The sequence below is a fragment of the Microcebus murinus genome, chromosome 16 (assembly GCF_040939455.1).
Source record: "Microcebus murinus isolate Inina chromosome 16, M.murinus_Inina_mat1.0, whole genome shotgun sequence".
NCBI classification, from domain to species: domain Eukaryota; kingdom Metazoa; phylum Chordata; class Mammalia; order Primates; family Cheirogaleidae; genus Microcebus; species Microcebus murinus.
In genome coordinates, this window is record NC_134119.1 from 61,324,094 (window position 1) to 61,338,387 (window position 14,294).

Sequence of the window (14,294 nt, forward strand, 5' to 3'; positions counted from 1 at the left end):
TCACAGCAACGTCAAAATCCTGGGCTCAAGGGATGCTCCTGCCTCAAAAAAAAAAAAAAAAAAAGCCAAGAGAGCCAGTAGCACATTAGAAGAATAATACTTCCTTAGTAAATTTGAAGAATGCAAAGATCATGCATTACCAATAACGCTAAACATAATTCACCGTGGTGGATATGAAATAAACCTAGGATGACATTTATAGATTCTGAAAAGCCCTTTGACAAAACTCAACAACCATTCTTGATAAAACACACATACACATGCAAATAATAATAGATGGATATGTAAAGAATTTCCACAAAATCAGGAACCAAAGATGCTTCACTGTCATTCTCTATTATTTTACACTACACAGAAGGTATTAGTCAAGAACTAATAAAGAGAAAGAAATTAGAGGTATTAAAAATTATAAAAGAGGCAAAACTATCACTATTTGCACATAACTAATTCCTCAACTTAAGAGAATCATTTGAAAAGTTAAACAGTAAGAGAACTCAGTACAATAAAACAGACTATCAAATAAATATGCAGAAATCAATTATTTTCAAATGCAGGCAAGCCTCTAGAAAATAGAAATATCTTCATGTACTACAGAAAAAGTACAAAAGAATAGGAATAAATGACTAGACCTGAGAAAGACCTACCTTAAGGCCACTAATGTAAGGACAAACATTAATGCTCTTCTGAAGGATACAAAGGAAGTCTTTTGAAAACTAGATCATTTGGAAAGGAAGAAGGTATCTTATATTCAGTAGTTATCCTTGAGTTAATTAAGTGTAACATGATTTTAATAAAAAGGTTTTGTTTGAAATAAGGTAACTTTGAGGTTGATATAGTAATATAATGGACAAGAATAACAAAAAAAGCCAGAAACTCTGAAAAAGAAGTATAATGAGGCCTGATAGCATTACCAGATTTTGAACTAGTACAATCTAAAAGTTTCTATATGAAAAGGCATCTTACAACATTTGGGGGATGGACACGCTTGAAGCTCTTACTCGAGGGGGGAGGGGGGCATGGGCAATATATATAACCTTAACACTTATACCCCCTAATACGCTAAAATAAAAAAAAGAAAAGAAAAGAAAAGAAAAGGCATCTTAAAATAAAACTAGTGGAGAAAAGACTGACCACTTAGTAACTGGTATTAGAACAACCACGCAGCCATCTTTAAAAAAAAAAAAACAAAACTGAATGTTTGCTTTATATCATACCTATAAATTCCAAATGATTCAAAGATTCAAATTTGAACAATGAAACCACATCCACACACACCCACACATACTGAGAAACCTTGAGATTCAAAATCTTGCAGGTTTAACTTAATGGAAAACAGGAAACAAATAAAAATCCCTACACCCAAAAGGCTTTCAGAAAAGCCAGAGACAGGCTGGCCATGGTGGCTCATGCCTGTAGTACCAGGGAGAATCACTTAAGCCCAAGAGTTGGAGTCTGCAGTGAACTGTGATCATGCCACTGTACTCCTGACTGAGTGGCAGAGCAAGACCCCATCTCTGAAAAAAGAAACAGACAAGAAAGAAAAGCCAAATGACAAACTGGGGAAAAATATATTCATAACTCATATCACAAGCCACTATCACGCTGCATTTCACTAACACATAACTAGCTATCAGAGTCAATAAAGAAAGGACACAATTATTCAGGAGAGAAATGGATAAAGGCTATGAACAGAGAATGGTTAATGGAAAAGGGGATATATTTGATTCTTTAAATGAAAAGATATCTGTTTTCACTCATAGTAAGATAAAAGCAAATTAAAACTGATATACCATTTTTTTTCAACTATCATATTGGTAAAATCCAGATATTTGAGGCTCTTTTGTGTTGACCACATAAATATCCATGTTCATCAAATGCTGGTGGGAATATAAAGCAAGTACACGTATGGAAGGCAATTTAGCAGTATCTGTAAAATTTCAAATGAGTACCTTTAGCCCAGAATTCCCACTTCTGGGAATTTATCCTACAGATATTACATATAACAAAAAAATCTAAGAAGCTAAGACACATCATTAGTTTTATGAAAACCCAAGGACAAAATGCGATATTACACCATCAGTTGTAAGATATAACCCAATTTCAGAAATGTTAAAATATGAAAAGTGCATTTAGAACCAAAGCAATACTGTATTTGTGCACATGCCAAATGATATGCACACAAGATGGACTGTTCTATTTTTTTTTACCCATAGAAAAAGAGGCAAAATAACCTAAATGTCCATCAATATGTTAAGTAAATTACAACATAACTACAGAATGGAACAAAAAGCAGCTCTAAAAAGGAATGGGTAAATACAGTGGGTTGAAACACTCTTTAAGATATGTTCTTAATGAAAAAGCAATGTACCAACCAGTAAATATACCAACTTTTGTGATTAAATGGAACAAACAAACCAAGATGTGCATTTGCTTGTGTATACCTAAGGAAACTAGAAGGGCAGAAGGGGAACTGTTGTGGTACTGGGTAAAGGAGGACAAGAATGGAAGACTTTTCACAGTATATTTTATATATTTTTGGCTTGTGAATACATTATATACCAAAAAAAAAAAAACCACTTTAAATAAAAATAAAAAAATAAAAAATTGAAAAAAAATCCAGAAATTTGGTATTTCTGAAAACATGACTTGTCATGTAATATATACAATATTTACTTTGCTTGCCACTTGAAATGCCTCAGAAAACACAAAACCAATGTGACACTAAAACTTCTGTTGAAACTAACATGAAGAGAGCACATATTCTGACAATTTCAAGTTCTGCCCATAGCCGTCAAGTCTCAGCTGTAATTTTTTATTCTTTTCATGTAGTATTTCTTTATTCTTCATTTCTTTCATCATCACTGGCTGTATTATTGGTGGTTTTTCTTCATCGAGTCTCAATTTCATAAAACCACTCTATACTTTTGAATGAAGCAATGTTGAGAAACATTTTCCACAATGCAGGGAAAAGAATGTGGATCAATCACAAACTCAAAGAACTTCACAGAGTCTTATAATGCTTTCTATTTCTTTTGTGATGCTTTTTTTTGTGATAAGCTTCTTTTTCCCCCCAACTGTGCATCGCCTTATGCTCAATATACTCTGGCTTCTTAACATCAAGTTACAGGATTGGTAAAACTGTCTTGAATGCAGAGATTCTCTTGAAGTATTCATCACTTAATTATTCTCTATTGATAAACTTATCACAACCAAGTTGTTCTATCAGAGGATTGATAACTTCAGATGCAGTCAGAGCTACAGTAAATGTTAAAATATCAAAATCCATCCTCCGAGGATTACGCAGATATTGGGCATCAAACGCTGCTTCCCTTGCTCTGCAGGCTTCCACAAATCGCCTGCGGCGTTCTTCAAGCTCCTGTATTCTGCCCGGAGCAATAGGGTAATTTTCCAGATATTGGCGGAGAAACTGCTGGTAATTAAGGCCTAAAACGCTAACTGGTGGACGAAGGCGGAGATATGGCAACGCAGCCAGGCTTCCAGCGAGTGCGTGCCTGGACCTGGGCCTGGGCTCAGGAACCTCTTCATCCACTTGCTCCCCAAATAGTCGGGCGACCTCTGCCACCCGGGGATCCCTGGCTGCCGCCGCCGGACTTTCCCTGGCCACCTGGCCTCCCCTGGCCGCCGCCACTGGGCCTCCCCTGGCCGCTGCCATCCGGCCTTCCCTGGCCACCGCCCCTGGGCCCTCCCTGGCCACTGCCACCGGGCCTTCTCGGGCACCCGCCACCGGGCCTTTCTGAGCCGCCGCCACCGGGCCCTCCCTGCCCGCCGCCACTGGGCCTTTCTGAACCGCCGTCACCCGGCCTTTCTGAGCCGCCGGGCCCTCCTTCGCCGCCGCCACCGGGCCCTCCCGAGCCATCGCCACCGGGCCCTCCTTCGCCGCCGCCACCGGGCCCTCCTTCGCCGCCGCCACCGGGCCCTCCTTCGCCGCCGCCACCGGGCCCTCCTTCGCCGCCGCCACCGGGCTTTCCAGAGCCGCCGCCACCGGGCCCTCCTTCGCCGCCGCCACTGGGCTTTCCAGAGCCGCCGCCACCGGGCCCTCCTTCGCCTCCGCCACCGGGCCCTCCTTCGCCTCCGCCACCGGGCCCTCCCGAGCCATCGCCACCGGGCCCTCCTTCGCCGCCGCCACCGGGCTTTCCAGAGCCGCCGCCACCGGGCCCTCCTTCGCCGCCGCCACTGGGCTTTCCAGAGCCGCCGCCACCGGGCCCTCCTTCGCCGCCGCCACCGGGCTTTCCAGAGCCGCCGCCACCGGGCCCTCCTTCGCCGCCGCCACCGGGCACTCCTGAGCCGCCGCCACCGGGCTCTCCAGAGCCGCCGCCACCGGGCCCTCCTGAGCCGCCGCCACCGGGCTTTCCAGAGCCGCCGCCACCGGGCCCTCCTTCGCCGCCGCCACCGGGCCCTCCTTCGCCGCCGCCACCGGGCCCTCCTTCGCCGCCGCCACCGGGCCCTCCTTCGCCGCCGCCACCGGGCTTTCCAGAGCCGCCGCCACCGGGCCCTCCTTCGCCGCCGCCACCGGGCACTCCTGAGCCGCCGCCACCGGGCTCTCCAGAGCCGCCGCCACCGGGCCCTCCTGAGCCGCCGCCACCGGGCTTTCCAGAGCCGCCGCCACCGGGCCCTCCTGAGCCGCCGCCACCGGGCTTTCCAGAGCCGCCGCCACCGGGCTTTCCAGAGCCGCCGCCACTGGGCCCTCCAGAGCCGCCGCCACCGGGCTTTCCAGAGCCGCCGCCACCGGGCTTTCCAGAGCCGCCGCCACCGGGCTTTCCAGAGCCGCCGCCACCGGGCCCTCCCTCGCCTCCGTCACTGGGCCCTCCTGAGCCTCAGTCACCGGGTCCTCCTGAGCCGCCGCCACCGGGCCCTCCTGAGCCGCCGCCACCGGGCCCTCCTGAGCCGCCGCCACCGGGCTTTCCAGAGCCGCCGCCACCGGGCCCTCCTGAGCCGCCGTCACCGGGCCCTCCTGAGCCGCCGCCACCGGGTCCTCCTGAGCCGCCACCACCGGGCCCTCCTGAGCCTCAGTCACCGGGCCCTCCTGAGCCTCCGTCACCGGGCCCTCCCTCGCCGCCGCCACCAGGCCCTCCTGAGCCTCAGTCACCGGGCCCTCCTGAGCCTCAGTCACCGGGCCCTCCTGAGCCGCCGCCACCGGGCCCTCCTGAGCCTCAGTCACCGGGCCCTCCCGAGCCGCCGCCACCGGGCCCTCCTGAGCCGCCGCTACCCGGCCCTGCCTGGCCGCCGCCATCGGGCTTTCCCCGGCCTCCTCAGGCTGCGCTGGGGCCAGCTCCTGGCTCCCGCCGCCTGCCTCCGCCTGCGGGACGTCTTTGTCACTGCTCGCCTCGCCTGTCTGCGGCACAGTGCTGTCTGCGGGCAGCTCGGACATCTTGGACCGCAGGGTCAGCTCTGCGGCTCCCAGGAAACCAGGAACAACGGGACAGCGCGACCGCGCACGTCCACGCAGGCGCGCGTGCCTGAGCGCCGGGCGCACGGGTACGCGCCGTGTGCACAGCCGCGAGCGCGAGCGTACGGTCTGCGCCGCAACCCGGGAGCACTGCGCATGCGTAACTCCGGCTCCCGCGCCCCTCCAGATGTCGCCGGGAGGCCAGAAGTGCCCAAATCCCAGAACAGCAGAACGTCAAAGGACGGGGCTATAGTTTATGTTTCAACCAGTTTAATGTTTATAAGGAAAGTCATGCAAGATCTTCTCCTTTAGGCATTCCCAAGATTCCATCCTAGGATGCTTCCAAGTTGATCATTGCCTAGATCAATGTCAAGAAGTTTTCCCCTGTGTTCTTCTAGTAATCTTATAGTTTCAGGTTTTATGTTTAAGTCTTTAATCCATTTTGAGTTGATTTTTCTATGTAGTGTAAGATCAGGGTCCCATTTCATTGTTGTGCGTGTGGATATCCAGTTTCCCCAGCACCATTTATTGAAGAGATTGTCCTTTTCCCTTTGCATGTTCTTGGCAACTTTGTCGAAGATCAATTGACCGTAAATGTATGCATTTATTTCTGGGTTCTCTGTTCTGTTCCATTGGTGTATGTGTCCATTTTTATGCCAGTACCATGCTGTTCTGGTTATTAGATCACACTAAGGACTCTGACTCTGAGTAGGATGGTGTGACTAATGAAAGAGAGTGACAAATTCTTTGACACTCTTCCCATTGATAAGTGGTGTCTAATCTCTTTCCTCTTGAAACCTCGCTGGCCTTAGGGAGTCACTTGTAGTCAATAAAATGCAGTGAAAGTGATGTCGGTGACTTCAGAGGCTCAGAAACCTCAATAGAAATTCTCCAAGCTCTTGGAGAGAGTGTTAAGAAGAATTAACCAACACTTGGAAACAAGGCAAAAGGATTCCTGCAAGTCCCTTTACTGTCATACTGGACCATTCTCTAATGGACCACCGAAGGGTTAGTTAGCTTTCTGGGGCAACGATGTACAAATAGAACTTTCTGTGATGATAGAAATGTTCTCTGTGTTACCCAATATGGTAGCTATTAGATATTTGTGACTGTTCAGCACTTGAAATGTGACTAGTGTGACTGAGAAACTGAAAATTAAATCTTATTTAATTTTAATTTAAATATAAATTGTCATATGGATAATAGCTACATAGTGAACAGCAAAGCCCTAAGGCAATGAAATGTTGTTTGACTTGCTATTTACTACCGATTAGGCCCAGACTCTGTAAGTTACATGTTAACCTATAGATTTTTGTTTGATAAAGATACAGGTATTTTTGTACAGTTAAAAGATAACCCCAAAGGTTACAGTGTTAATGCCCTGCAGGATATAAACCAATTTTGTGTCCAACCACCAACTCTTACTCTAACATTCCATATTCAGCTTATAATATCCTCAATCCCTCAAATTTTTTTTTTTTTTTTTGAGACAGAGTCTCACTTTGTTGCCCAGGCTAGAGAGAGTGCCGTGGTATCAGCCTAGCTCACAGCAACCTCAAACTCCGGGGCTCAAGCACTCTTCCTGCCTCAGCCTCCTGAGTAGGGAGGGTCTATAGGCATGCGCCATCATGGCCGGCTCATTTTTTCTATATATATTAGTTGGCTAATTAATTTCTTTCTATTTATAGTAGAGACGGGATCTTGCTCTTGCTCAGGCTGGTTTTGAACTCCTGACCTTGAGCAATCTGCCCACCTCAGCCTCCCATAGTGCTAGGATTACAGGTGTGAGCCACCGCACCCGGCCCTCAAAATTTTTTTGAACCGGTTTCAATATCTTGCTGGTTCCCTGATAAATGAGTTAAATAAATCTTTGAACCATGCTCACTTTATATTTGCATGAGAATGTTTTTTAACCTGTTTTTTTAAGACAGAGTCTCACTCTGTTGCCTGGGCTAGAATGCCATGGCGTCAGCCTGGCTCAAACTCCTGGGCTCAAGCAATCCTTCTGCCTCAGCCTCCCAAGTAGCTGGGAATACAGGCATGCACTACCAAGCCCAGCTAATATTTTCTATATATATATTAGTTGGCCAATTAATTTCTTTCTATTTATAGTAGAGACAGGGTCTCGCTCTTGCTCAGGCTGGTTTCCAACTCCTGACCTCGAGCAATCCACCCACCTTGGCCTCCCAGAGTGCTAGGATGACAGGTGTAAGCCATCACGCCAGGCCTACAATATATTATTATTAACTATAATCACCATGGCCTGAACTTTGAGAATTGTTATCCTTGAGTCTGTTATTTACTTTTTTTTTTTTTTTTTTTTTGAGACAGAGTCTCACTTTGTTGCCCAGGCTAGAGTGAGTGCTGTGGCATCAGCCTAGCTCACAGCAACCACAAACTCCTGGGCTCAAGCGATCCTCCTGCCTCAGCCTCCCGAGTAGCTGGGACTACAGGCATGCGCCACCATGCCCGGCTAATTTTTTCTATATATATTGGTTGGCCAATTAATTTCTTTCTATTTTTAGTAGAGACGGGGTCTCGCTCTTGCTGAGGATGGTTTTGAACTCCTGACCTTGAGCAATCCACCCACCTCGGCCTCCCAGAGTGCTAGGATTACAGGCGTGAGCCATTGCGCCCGGCCTGTTATTTACTTTTTGATGGTGCTTCAATGACTTAAGAAGCCACATCATCTCACGGATCATCTTGTGTTTACTGTTGCGTCATTTGAGCTCTCTGGGAGGCAGCTGCTGAGACACGAGTGGAAGAGACTAGTTAAAGTTAATCCCAATGAGAGAGAAAAAGAGAGGACAAGGCAGGAGGACACGGGCAGGGGGAGCCTCACCCAAGAGACACAGACATGAAAAAAATTTCATAGCACTCAGTAGGGGGCGCCCGAGCAGAGACTGCCCATTAGAGGGGTCCTGCATTGGGCAGAAATGGCCAGGCCCTCATATGCCATGCCATGCTCAATCACTGGCTGTCAACTAAATGCAATCCTTACAGCTAAACAGAAATTTCTTTCTTTTCTTTTCCTTTTTTTTTTGAGACAGTGTCTCACTTTGTTGCCCAGGCTAGAGTGAGTGCCGTGGCGCCAGGCTAGCTCACAGCAACCTCAAACTCCTCGGCTCAAGCAATCCTGCTGTCTCAGCCTCCCGAGTAGCTGGGACTACAGGCATGCGCCACCATGCCCGGCTAATTTTTTCTATATATATTAGTTGGCCAATTAATTTCTTTGTATTTATAGTAGAGAAGGGGTCTCAGTCTTGCTCAGGCTGGTTTCGAACTCCTGACCTCGAGCAATCCGCCCGCCTCGGACTCCCAGAATGCTAGGATTACAGGCGTGAGCCACCGCACTGGCCCCCACTGCCTTTAAAACCAAGCAGCATAGTAATATTTTTCTGCCCCACATGGAGCAACAGGGACTGGATTTACTCCCATATAAAACAATTGGAAAACTGGACAAAAGCATCTGAAGCAACACTTTTTAAGACTTTGGACATCAGGCAGCAAAGAACAGTGATCTCCAAGAAAGAGGAAATGAGGTGTAAGCTCTAAAATTGCCCCAGGAGTAGGGGGGACAGCACACGTGGAGAAACAAGGACAAGAATGACAGCAACATTGCTTCTTGTTGGAAACAGTGCAAGTCAAAAGTACTGAAAGGAAAAATAAGAAACCTAAAAACCCTGTCACCCTTGTGTTCTAGACGTAGGAAAATAACTTTCAAAGATGAAGGTGAAGCCGGGCGCGGTGGCTCACGCCTGTAATCCTAGCTCTCTGGGAGGCTGAGGCGGGCGGATTGCTCGAGGTCAGGAGTTCAAAACCAGCCTGAGCAAGAGCGAGACCCCGTCTCTATTATAAATACAAAGAAATTAATTGGCCAACTAATATATATAGAAAAAATTAGCCGGGCATGGTGGCGCATGCCTGTAGTCCCAGCTACTTGGGGAGGCTGAGGCAGGAGGATCGCTTGAGCCCGGGAGTTTGAGGTTGCTGTGAGCTAGGCTGACGCCACGGCACTCACTCTAGCCTGGGCAACAAAGCGAGACTCTGTCTCAAAAAAAAAAAAAAAAAAAAAAAAAAAAAAAAAAAAAAAAGATGAAGGTGAAATGATAACTTTTTTCAGATATGCAAAAGCCGTAGGAAGGCATGACCAGGAGACCTACACTATCAGAAATGGTAAAGAAGTCCCAGACAGAAGAAAAGTGCTACCATGCAAAGAAACGAAGAGCATTGGAAATGGTGATCTGTGGCTAAATGTTTTTTTTTTTGTTGTTATTATTTAAATCTCTTTAAAAGATAACTGAATATTCGAATTAAAAATACTAGCAAAGTTATGGTTAACCAATAAAATAAAATGTTATTTTAAAAATAATAACAATATATTGTGAGATTTATAACATACATGGCAATACTAGTACAAGGTCTGTGAAGTGAGAAATGGAAATATACTTTTTTTTTTTAATTTCATAACACTTAGATTTGCACCCAGGAAATAGACTTTGATAAATTTTTGATACTGCATGTGAAGTGCTATAAGATTACTGAAGGCTTTTCTTTTTTTTTTTTTTTTTTTTTTTTGAGACAGAGTCTCGCTTTGTTGCCCAGGCTAGAGTGAGTGCCATGGCGTCAGCCTAGTACACAGCAACCTCAAACTCCTGGGCTCAAGTGATCCTTCTGTCTCAGCCTCCCAAGTAGCTGGGACTACAGGCATGAGCCACCATGCCCGGCTAATTTTTTTTTTTTTTTATATATATTAGTTGGCCAATTAGTTTCTTTCTAATTATAGTAGAGACGGGGTCTCGCTCTTGCTCAGGCTGGTTTCGAACTCCCGACCTCGAGCAATCCACCCGCCTCAGCCTCCCAGAGAGCTAGGATTACAGGCGTGAGCCACCGCGCCCGGCCTACTGAAGGCTTTTCTTAGAAAGGGTGGAGGATTCCTGGAACTGGGAACCCTGCCCATTTCATGGGGGGGGGATTGCCATGGCATTTGTAAACTGTCATGGCGCTGGTGGGTGTGATTTTTACTATTTTAATGGCGGTAGTTCACTTCAGGACATTGTTACTTTACTTGTACGCATGCTCCAAGGACCCTCTTCGGTGGCCTTGTTCATATCTCCACTTTGTGGCCTTTCTACCTCTTTCTGGTTGGTCAGTCCTTGGAGACCCCGTATGGTAGACCAAACATCTGTTCAGTCCTTGGAAGCCCCCTCTAGTCAATTTGTTCCTTCTAGTAGACAAAGCATCTTGTAGTGACATCTGCTCCCCAATGGACACCCCCTAGACAAAGCATCTGTTCCCCTTCCTCCTTGTCCCAAACTAACAGGGTATCGATCTTGCTCAGGCTGGTCTTGAACTCCTGGTCTCAAGCGATCCTCCTGCCTCGGGCTCCCAGAGTGCTGGGATTATAGGTATGAGTCACTGCACCGGGCCCCTCTTTGATTTCTTGATGCCTCCCATGGAACCTCCAGGTCCCTCTTGGTGATGACACCTCCCCTTTTTCCCTTAAAGCAAGAACCAAATCCTGTGAAGTTTGGTGACATTTTAATGACCACGTGTGGGGGAAGGGGTGGGGAGGGATTACTCTGTAGACAGGCTCCGGGAATCCATGATCACGTGGAAAGAGCGACTCCTTGATAAGGGGGAGTCTGGTCACCTCCCTGGCTAGACGACATTCACTGAGGTCAAGGAGACATCTCTCCACACGTGCACCATCTTCACAGACTCTGGCTTGAGTCGATGGGCAAAGCCAAAATAGTGTTGGCCATTTACCACCACCTACAAAAGGGACAATGTGTCAGAAACACAGCATGCCACCAGACCAGCTTTCAGCCTTCTTTCTCTCTTGAGTAGCCCAGATTTGGGCTAGTGGTGGCAGAGAATGAAACCTGAGTGTTCTTAAAGAGGTAGAATCGTACAGATGTTTCAAAAAAGAGGATATTATTTTTAACAGCTTATAAGCATACGAAAAGATGCCCACCCCATCTAAATCTTAATAAAAAGTCAACCTTTTGGCCCACCCATTTGCAAAGGAAAGTTTGAACATATGCTTTATTGCTGACGCTTTGGGAGGAAGTCACTTTTAGGTGTTAATTTGTCAAATTGAAAATGCACACACTTTTTGAACCAGTTATTCCATTTCTTTGAAATTATCTTCCAATATAAGTACTGGGAGGTTGATCATGACAAATGATTGTGTAGAAACCCCAATACAGCATCATTTGTGAGAGCAAAATATTGGAGATAATTTAAATGCCCATGAAAAGGGTCAAGTTCACTAATTTGTGGTAATCTTTCCTTTGGAATACTATGCAATCACTACAAAATGAGGCAGCACCATGGACAGATCATTTCTCTAAGATATATTCTTTGACAACGAATAAACTCTACTTCCCACGGTGTAACACATAAAGAAACTTATACCACCATGTGTTTAAAAAGAAGTGACTGCTTGCACAAGCATAGATCATCTGTGGAAGGAAAGGAGAAGCTAGTAGTAGTTGTTCTGGAGAGGAGGATTGGGGTTCAGGGGTGAGAGGAAAACTTAATTAGGGGCCGATTAAAATGATTTTATTCATATGCATATTTTAACCATTTAACTACAGGACAGTTTCAATAACAGCACAGGTAGAAATGGTCAGGTTTGGGAAAAGAGCTGAGAAGGGCAGTACAGGCAGGTGTGCTCTGTGACCAAAAGCCTGGGGCAGGAGCAGTTATGGGATGTGGACCCCAAGGGACCCTCGGGCCAGGCCAGGGGGGTGGCACCTCCTCTGAGAGCCACGGAGGAGGCGCGTGGACGTCCCGGGGACCCTCACCTGGTACTCATCGTGCAAGACGAGGATGCGCAGCTCAAACGCTCGGCCCTGGGCGAAGGGCATGTGGGTCAACCTCACCTCGTGCTTCCAGCCCCCCTCCTCAAAGCTGTTCATCACCACATGGCGACCAAAGTACACTCGGAAGTGGAAGGCGATATCCGACTTGTCGTTTGTCCCAGTGTGGAAATCCACCTGCAGTTGGGGGTCCTTGCTGAGGGGCAAAGCACACAGCGCGTTGGGCGGGTCCCTTCCTTGTGGTGACATACACCCGATGCGCGTCCACATCCTGTCCCACCTCTTCCCCACGGCGGCACAAGGGCTCCCTGGCTGCCACTGTGCTCCGTGTCCCCGGGAGACTGCTTCGGCTCACCCCGCCCTGAGCACTGGGGTGCGCTGTCCCTGAGCCCAAGGCTAAAATTGAGCCGAAGTCACTGAGCTGAATCTATGAGCTGTCTGTCCCTGAAAATTCTATGTCCCCGGCTAAAGTGCCACAACCCCAAGCCCTGAGTGACCTTTTCCCCCAGACCCCCAGGTCCACCTGCCCACAGTCCAGCAATGACAGGTTCGATAGGTTTGATCAACACCTGCACTGTGCCACCGTCATGCCAATTAGACATTGTCACATCACTGGGACATGAGGTGACACCCTAAGCTAATAGTCTCCCGCCTCCTTCACGCCCTCACCCTCGGGCCATACTCACTCGAAAGAGACAGGAGGTGTCCCTTTGATTATCACGCAAGAACCAACAGAGAAGGACACACACTGAGTGTGCGGCACCTGCCATGGGGACGGAGAGTGGGTGAGGGGCGGGGCCAGGTGTGGCCCCCCTCCTGCGACAGTTTCCAGTGGCCCAGAGGTCGCAGGACACACTCTGGGTCCCCCTTCTCCCCACCCTACCACAATCAGAAGAGACCGGAGGGCCGCAGTTCAGAGCAAGGGCTCATGAGCCAGGCTGCCTGGGTTCAAGCCCTGGATCTGCCTCTTCCTAGCAGTGAGATCTTAGCTCCATTACGTGAACGCTCCCTGCCTCAGTTTCCCCAGGACAAGGAGGAGTATCAGACATCGCTGCTTTGTAGGATGTTCTCAGGAACAGATGGGTTATTCACGTGAAACCTTCGCCCATCACTGGCACGTGTGGGGTCTGCACAGGGTCTACGTGTCCCAACGGGGGGGGGGCCCTTATTTCCCACTCCCCGGCCTGGGAAAGCAAGACTTGAAGACGTGAGAGCAAAGTTCACTGCAGTGAGACAACACTTGTTGAAAGAGAGAAGGAAATCGCAGAAGAGGACGTGCGAATGTGAGCATGGTCACAGGCACTGCGTGTCCCGTCGGGACCGTGCACAGACTGTCCAACGCACAGTCCCAGCACCTGCGCAGAGGGTGGGGCCCGGGAAGTGACAGGCTGGGCTGGGGGCAAGGGGACCCTGGGACAGGGAGGCTCACAGTCGCTGTCACAGGGCGAAGCACAGTCCCACCCCTACCCTCAGCCACCCCTGCCCACCCAGTGGGCTGTCCCCCTCTGCACTGCGTGGCTCTCAGTCCGACAGCAGCACGTGGGGACACAGGGCCACGCCAGTTCGGGTCCCCATACCGTACCCCACGACGGTCTCAAACATCGCCTCCCCAGGGACTGTCTCTTCCCCACACCCACAACTCTCAGGAAAAGGTTCAAAATAGAAACGCTCATGTTTTCATCCCATAAAAGCTCCCCCTTTTCCTTCCTTTTGTTATGTGACTTGGGGTCACTGAAGGCTGAGCCTTTGCGACCCACCTGTAGACAAGACATCGTTGTCTTCTTGCAGACGGCTCTCCGGAGTTGGGTCTCCTCTTCTGCGAGAATCTCCCGGAGTTGCAGCGAATAAATAACCCCGAGTCCCACCCCCAGCCCTCCCCGCAGGGTGAGCAGGGGTGTGGTGTCAGACGGGGACAGGCAGGGTGAGCAGGGGTGGGGTGTCAGATGGGGACCCAGGCCTGTGTCTGGGAGGCAGCGGCAACGCCCGTGGGGGTGGGCGGGGCAGGGAGGAAGGAGGGGAGGGGAAGGGCACAGATGGGGTGAGGGTTGAGCAGGGACAAT

General features: G+C 48.7%; 2 protein-coding genes across 2 annotated transcripts; both read right to left on the bottom strand.

The window, feature by feature from the left end:
• Positions 1–2,507: 2,507 nt before the first annotated feature.
• On the bottom strand, positions 2,508–5,510 carry EID2 (EP300 interacting inhibitor of differentiation 2). Its single transcript, XM_012774621.3, has 2 exons — positions 5,233–5,510; positions 2,508–3,726 (listed from the first exon to the last, which is right to left on the bottom strand). Exons 1-2 carry the CDS (start codon positions 5,387–5,389, stop codon positions 3,182–3,184), a joined length of 702 nt encoding a protein of 233 aa, XP_012630075.1. The 5' UTR covers positions 5,390–5,510; the 3' UTR covers positions 2,508–3,181.
• A 5,431-nt stretch (positions 5,511–10,941) lies between these two features.
• Positions 10,942–14,073, bottom strand: CLC (Charcot-Leyden crystal galectin). The gene is made up of 4 exons (XM_012775228.2): positions 13,992–14,073; positions 12,921–12,997; positions 12,220–12,430; positions 10,942–11,182 (listed from the first exon to the last, which is right to left on the bottom strand). Exons 1-4 carry the CDS (start codon positions 14,004–14,006, stop codon positions 11,069–11,071), a joined length of 417 nt encoding a protein of 138 aa, XP_012630682.1. The 5' UTR covers positions 14,007–14,073; the 3' UTR covers positions 10,942–11,068.
• Between the last annotated feature and the right edge of the window lie 221 nt (positions 14,074–14,294).

Coding starts and splice junctions, on each gene's coding strand:
- EID2 (XM_012774621.3), bottom strand. CDS start 5,389: ATGTCCGAGCTGCCCGCAGACAGCACTGTGCCGCAGACAGGCGAGGCG. Junction 3,727..5,232: donor GATGGCGGCGGCCAGGCAGG/GCCGGGTAGCGG, acceptor GTGCCCGAGAAG/GCCCGGTGGCAGTGGCCAGG.
- CLC (XM_012775228.2), bottom strand. Junction 12,431..12,920: donor ACACCTCCTGTCTCTTTCGA/GTGAGTATGGCC, acceptor TTTGCCCCTCAG/CAAGGACCCCCAACTGCAGG. Junction 11,183..12,219: donor TCTTGCACGATGAGTACCAG/GTGAGGGTCCCC, acceptor TCCCTTTTGTAG/GTGGTGGTAAATGGCCAACA.